Source organism: Macaca thibetana, chromosome 7, assembly GCF_024542745.1.
Source record: "Macaca thibetana thibetana isolate TM-01 chromosome 7, ASM2454274v1, whole genome shotgun sequence".
NCBI lineage: Eukaryota > Metazoa > Chordata > Mammalia > Primates > Cercopithecidae > Macaca > Macaca thibetana.
In genome coordinates this window covers 91,866,784-91,873,750 of record NC_065584.1, presented here as the reverse complement: position 1 = coordinate 91,873,750, position 6,967 = coordinate 91,866,784, and the positions used below count along the sequence as shown (strand labels likewise).

Genomic DNA, 6,967 nt, shown 5'->3' with positions numbered 1-6,967 from the left:
ATTCAAGAAAACCACCGCGGAGAGTTAGGGTCGGTACTGGTTTCTAGTCACTTACGTAGCAAACGAAGCAAGAGGAACGTGCCCGGGAGGACTCAAGACAGGTGCGGGTGGGTTTCCGCAGTAGCCGCTGATCCCGAGTGCATGCCGCCTGTTCCCGGGTCGGGACCGCAGCCAAGGGAGGCTTCCCGGCCCCAGCCTCCACCCGCTTCTCGGGGCCCCGGACACGCCCCCCAGCTTCGGAGCCCCGCAGCGTGCACGCGCCCCGGCCGCTCCCCACAGCCGCCCACGTGGTGGAGCCCTGAGCCGCGCGAGGCCGCTGAGAGCGCTCGGGGCGGGCCGCTGGTCCGGGAGGCCCCGCCAGCGCGACCCAGCCGAGTCGGTCCCCAGCCCGGGCCCCCACATTTCCTCCCCCGGAGGGAGGGAGGCGACTCTCCGCGTGCTGCCCTCCCCGGCGCCCGCCGCGCCCTCTGGCGGCCGCCGCGGGGACGCGCCCTGGGCACGCGGGGCCGCCTGTCTGAGCCCCCCTTCCGGGGCGCGGGGCCCGACCGGGGGGCTGCGGGGTCCTGTCTCGCGTCACTCCGGGTCGAGCCACGCGGGCCGCGCCCTTCCCCCTCCGCTCCCCGTAACTCCGGGCTCCCCGGTCTCAACGCCACGGGTGCCCCAGCCTGGCGTGAAAGTGCCCAGCGTAGTAGCCTGGGGGGGGGGTCTCCTTTTTCCCAGGTGCGCCCCTTCCGCCACGTTCGGGCTTTCCAGTACATAGCGAAAAAAATGCCGCATGCACGCACTTATTTATTTTGCAACAGCTGCAAGGAACAATGAAGCTTTTCAAGAACCAGGGAAACGCGCTTTCCAGCCGCGCTGTTGTTGTTTTCAATGAACCTCTCCCAGCACCGCACTCCCCGCCCACCCCGCCCCTCGCCTGCCCACCCCGCCCCTCGCCTGCCTACCCCTCCCCTTCCTAACCTTTCCCTGCCTACCCACCCCTGCCCCGCCGAGACCGGGTCGGCGGCGGGGGCATTGTTTTTGGAGTCGGGCGGGAGGGAAGGGCGCGTGCGGGGTGGCCGGCGCAGTGGTGCACTGGTGGGGGCGGGAGCGGGTGGGCACGCGCGCGTGTCTCTGTGCGCGCGCGGGAGTCGGCGGGGCGGGACATGGGGGCGGCGCCTTGCAGTCTCGCGCCCCACGCCTGGGCTCCGCTCCGCACGTCTCGAGGATCCCGGGCTCCGGTTTTTGGCTCGTGCCGGCCTGGGCCGGGCCCTCGGCGCGCCGCTGCTGCGGCGGTGGCCGCTCGAGTGTGCGAGCGGACGCGTGTGCGCGGACCCGGGCGCGCGCGCGCGCGCGAGCCCCCAGTGTGTGGCGGCGGCGGCGGCGGCGGCGCGGCGAGGCTGGGGCTCTTGTTTACCAGCATTAACTCCGCTGAGCGGAAAAAAAAAGGGAAAAAACCCGAGGAGGAGCGAGCGCACCAGGCGAACTCAAGAGAGGCGGGAGAGCGAGAGGGACGCCGCCAGCGAGCCTGCCCGCGGCCGGCGCTCGCAGACCCTCGGCCCCGCTCCCCGGACCCCCCCCCCCCGCGCCCTCCACGCCCCTCCCGCGCGGGGGCATCTCCACGGCGCGCCTCGCCTCGGCTGTGACCTTCAGCGAGCCGGAGCCCCCGCGCAGAGCCGGCGGCGGCGGGCGGGGGCCGGGCGGGGGCAGCGCGGGGCGGGCGGCGGCGCGGAGCCGGGCGGCGCGGCGGGAGTGCTGAGCGCGGCGCGGCCGGCCCGCCGCTTTGTGTGTGTCCTGGATTTGGGAAGGAGCTCGCGGCGGCGGCGGCGGCGGCGCTGAGGGAGGAGGCGGCGGCGAGCGGAGCCCGGAGGAGGAGGAGGAGGAGGGGGAGCCGCTCATTCATTTGACTCCGGGTTTCTGCCCCTCGCCGGCCTCGCCTGCCACCCGGACTTGGGGCGATCTTGCGAACTGCGTCGCGCCCTCCCGCGGCGGAGGCTCGGGCGTCCGGCCACCTCCCGCGCGGCAAGGGCCGGGCTTGTTTTTCCTCGCCGAGGCAGATTTGGGTTTTGCCCCCTTTCTTTGCAGTTTTCCCCCTTTCCTGCCTCTCCGGGTTTGAAAATGGAGGCCGACGACGCCGACAGCCCGCCCCGGCGCGCCTCGAGTTGCCGACTCCGCCGAGCCCTGGGCCGCTGCTGCCGGCGCTGAGGGGCCGCCCCGTCCGCGCACCCGGAGGGCCCCGGCGGCACCGCCTTCGGAGTATTGTTTCCTTCGTCCTTGTTTTTGGAGGGGGAGCGAAGACTGAGTTTGAGACTTGTTTCCTTTCCTTTCTTTTTTTTTCTTTTTCTTTTCTTTTTTTTTTTTTTTGAGAAAGGGGAATTTCGTCCCAAATAAAAGGAATGAAGTCTGGCTCTGGAGAAGGGTCCCCGACCTCGCTGTGGGGGCTCCTGTTTCTCTCCGCCGCGCTCTCGCTCTGGCCGACGAGTGGAGAAAGTGAGTATGTGCCCGCCGCCCGCGGCCACTGCGGGAACTTTTCCTTCGAGGGGCTGCGCCCTGTTTGCGAAACCCGAGTTGCCACTGTCGCAGCTGTCGGGCCCCCGGGCTCGGGAGCGGCGGGGCGGGGCGCGGGGTGGCTCTGCCGGGAGGGAGGCTGCGGCGGACCTGGGATCCGGGCTCGTTCGTCTGGAGCCCAGCGGGCCCTGGCTCCGCACATCCCCCGTGCTGGAAGGGCCTGAGGGGCTTTCTCTCTAGCCGTGCCGACAGTCCTGTCCCCCGGCTAGGCTCGAGGACTCGGTAGGGAAGTTGGTGCCGGGGCGGGCACCGCGGGTTCCCAGGCCCCGCGACCCGCAACTTGCCCCTCCGGAGCGCACGAGCCTCTCCGCACATAGCGCTGATCCCATGCGGCGCGAAGGCAGCGGGGACTGCACCCTGGGCCGCACCGCGTCTCCGCTGCTGGGGCTGATCCGGCAGTGGGGAGCAGGCATCCGCCCGGCCCGCGGGGTGCGAGTTGCCCTTGAGGGGGGAGGTGCCCTGCAGAGAGGCCCCGAAGCCCCAGGACACGTCTCCAAGCGCCTGGCGCTGCCTCCCGTCGCCCAACATGCATTTCCCCTCGGGCTCCTAGGGTTCCTGGCCTTGCCCGTTACTTTGGCCCGCTCCTCGTTGGGTTACCTGCCCCTGGCGTCCCGGGGCTGGGCGGTGGGGTGAGGGGAAGCGCTCTCTGGGCAGCTCCCCGGGGAGTGCGAGGCCGGGAGTCTTCCTCAGCTTGTCTTTTACGGGGAGCGCCACTGGGCCCCCAGTTCAGAGGGCTCTGGGATGGCCTCTCAGTTTCTCCCGGGCAGGGGCATGGAGGGGTGCTAGGGCCGCATCCGAATGTACGTTGGTGGGTGTGTGGTCGGAGCCGACGTGCATTCCGACACACGTGCTCGCAGCGCGGGGTGTAGTCGCCGCCTCACGGGGACACCGAGACGCCCGTCCCTGGCGAGAGGTGTCGTATGCTGTGGGTTTCAGGAGCGCCAGGGTCTGCGGCGGTGGGGGAAGGGTGTTGTGTTTTGCGAGCGCGGAGCCCTGGCCTTGGTTTTGTTGTGGCCGGCGTCGTGTCGCCCTCCCTTCTGCCGCCGCGCACTTCCTTTGTACGCAGTTAATAAGCAGTATCGTTCCATACTCGCTATGTTTTGCAACCTGATAGCTTTTGTTTTGGTGGTGTCGGGTAGGGGTAGGTAGGGAAGCGCGGGGATGCAGGGAGTGGGAACTCCCCCCAGTGTGTACAGCCACAGGAGGTGGGGGGTTTATTCTCAAAAAATTGAAAGTGTGGCTTACTGGTACATTCAAGATAGTAGGGTAATTTGAACACGATTAAAAGTTTAAATGTCGCAGAACTGGGACCGGGAACGGTGAGGGCGTGTTGGTGAGTAATGGTAGCCGAGGGTATGCAGGTGGTGCCGATTAACTTCGAAAAAAATCACGACTGAGCCTTCAAGAGTGAGGGGGAGAAGTAGGAGGCAGCGGAGGTTGTCTGGCCCCATCACTGGGGCAATTCAGAAAGGCTGTTTCTATAAACAAATCCTTAAACGTCTCTTAAGAAATGAGTGCGCGACAGAACGAGAGCAGATCGTGGTTCGCGTGTTTACTGCCGAGTGGGACGCGGACTGGGGCCGGACCTTGCACAGATCTGGGCTCTCATGCTCTTTGTTTTCTAAACTTTAAGCGGACTCGATTGGGCGAAAGCCTTCCGGCTCCCTTTACTAAGTCGTTTAGGTGGTGTTTGAGGGGGACAAAGGAGGGTTTTTTATCTTTAAATGATAAGTACGGTTTAGAAGACACGGGAGAAATAATCCATTTTATTATGGTGTGCAGTTAAACTGTAGAGCTTCTCTAGTTTTGTGTTTTTAATGTTCTGAAATTCAAAATAGCAGGGATGGCCTTCTCCGACGCAGGAGTCGGGCATTTTAAAATAGGCTGTTTTTCTTTTGGAGTGTTTTTCTTGAAGGATATTCTTTGTGCGAGACGACGGTTTTTGAGAACACAGACAGGAGGGGAGGGGGTGTTTTAATGTATGTTTTTACTCCATGATGCCAAAGCTTCCCCCAAGGATCCCTTTACAAGTGGTTAGTTCCTTGAAACCTCATGGGTGGTCAGAAGACATCCCAAATCTCGATTATGGTTTGTTGAAGTCTTGACTGACTCAGTACCTGCCCCTCCCTCCATCTCTGAAATGTGGAGGATTAAAAGCTATGCCTGTGAACGGGCGTTCAGTTTTTAGCCGGGAAGGTGCTAGACCACTTAACTCTGATAGAAATAAGGTGCTGAGCCGTGTCAGGGAGGGCATTCTTTCGGCTGTTGTCTGGTATAGAAATAAAGGCAGGGTGTTGTTGGTTCAGTTGCAGGTATTTTGCTGGCGTAGTGAAACATTAGAGTTTTCTCTTTTAGTGTGATGGCAGTAGAAAGAGTGCTGTTTATCTTAGAAAACTTAGTTTCTGAAGCAAAGGCAGTCATATGGATGTGTTTGTTTTGTATCACCATAATGTGAACCAGAGCATCTAAATGAAGGAGGTTCGGAGGTTCTGAGTGATAGCCAGATAATCTGATGGCTATTTTCTTTCTAAAAAGTCAGCATGCACTTTAAATTTATTGTACCCATCTCCTTAAAAGGATTCAGTCATCTTTCTACCCCAGGCATCCTATTGTCAGAGAAATGTAGGTATGTGAAATGTTGGTGTTTAAAGAAGTTAGTGTTTATTACCAGATGGAGAACCCAGAAAAAGAACGTTTGAAAGAACCTAAACAGCAAATTATAGTTTAGATTCTCTAGAAAGACATAGCGAGTAAATGGTATTTTGTGGAAGGGTGGGGTTTGTGTCAGGATTTAGAATTTAAAAGATCATATGTTTGATTTGTCGAAAAGATTAGAAAAGTCCAACTCTGAGAAATATGTTAAGGTTGAATAGATGAAGCTTAAAAATATCACAAAAAAGTGAAGGAAGTCAGTCACAAAAGACCACATATTATATGATCCGGTTTATGTGAAATGTCCAGAATAAGCAAATCCATAGAGGCAGAAAGGAGATGAGTGGTTGCCAGGGGCTGGGGGTCGATGGAATGCGGAGTGACTGCTGCTAGTGGGCACAGGGTTTCTTTTTGGGGTGATGAAAATTGTTCTAAAATTAGTTTGTGGTGATGGCTGCATAGCTCTGAATATACTTAAAACCATTGGATTATATATATACTTTAAATCGGGGACTTTAATGGTATGTGAATTACATCTCAATAAACCCGTTTTGGTTTTTTTAGAGAAATGTGCTCAGGTTGAAAATAACTTGTTATGCTACCTTAAATTACATTAAAGTTACTACATATATTTGGCAGGCTGATGTCTCTCTCTCTCTCTTTTCATTTATGAGTTTTTCAGATCCGTGAGTTGCAGCAATACAACAAACTGATAATTGAAGCTTAGCAACTGGGATTCAATCCCCTAGTAGAAATGGGCAAGCAGGAAAAAAAGAATCTTGGTTCTATGTAGCTTCAGTTAGGGATTGAGGAGCTGGATTGAAAAAACACAAATACTGGTGGAAGGCAGATTTTTGACAATAGAAACCTCAACCGAATCTGAAATGATGGTTTTTTCCAAGATAGAGCTTAGTCTGAATGGCTGTTTGTATTTCCAGTTTTATTATGTTTTCCAACAAAGAAATGCTGTTTTAAGATGTTTTAAACGCTCATTTTTTGATATGCCATATTGACCACAAGTGGTTGTAAGGACTGAGGATGAACAGTTCATTTTAATGCAGTATTGTTGTTTTCTTTTCTTTGTAGTTTTATTTTATTTCTTACATAGTTCCAGGGTCTGAGCAGGAGAAAGAAATTTTAGGATGCAGTAGTTTTAAGATACAGTGTTTCAGATATACAGTGATTTTTATAAAATTAAAATTTCTTACAGAACAAAAGATTTTAAAATGTGGCAAAGGCATTTTTGTTTTGAAACTGTGTGCATTTATCCAAATTTACCCTGGCCTTTCAATAGAAAAAGACCTAGAGAATAATTGTTGTTTACATTTGCTTTTCATCTTTGTCTAAGGCTTAGTTTACTAATAAAAATGTTTCCTGCCCTTCCTATTGTTGCAAGATCAGGACAGTAATGAAAATCAACTGTATCATTTTCACTTGTTGCCTTAGAGTTTTTGCCAAGAGGAACCCTCAAGGGACGGTGGTTTCCTTTTAAATCTGGTTTCATTTGTTTCGTAAGAATGTGCTGTAAGAAGCAACTGAATCCAACCAGCACTTATTGTGCACCTACTGTATGAAAGCTGACCTTGTGCTACTCAGTGCATGAGCCTGCAAAGTCTTGCATGAAACCAACTTTCTTGAAATTCAGATTTTTTTTTTTCCAGATTCAGTATAGGATGCAGTTTTCAAGTAGACAGTAGGCAGCATTTTGAAGGTTCTTTTAAAAATATTTCTGTAGACTTAAGACTCTAGTGTTGTTCATCCAGAA

General features: G+C 55.7%; 1 protein-coding gene across 2 annotated transcripts in view; it reads left to right on the top strand.

Annotated features, from left to right (window-relative positions):
- Positions 1–1,790: 1,790 nt before the first annotated feature.
- IGF1R (insulin like growth factor 1 receptor) overlaps positions 1,791–6,967 on the top strand; it is a 318,403-nt gene continuing 313,226 nt past the window's right edge. For both annotated transcript variants that reach the window (XM_050798204.1, XM_050798202.1), the window contains exon 1: positions 1,791–2,472. In XM_050798204.1, coding sequence (XP_050654161.1) covers positions 2,379–2,472 — 94 coding nt within the window. In that variant the 5' untranslated portion in view covers positions 1,791–2,378. The remainder of the gene's footprint in view (positions 2,473–6,967) is intronic.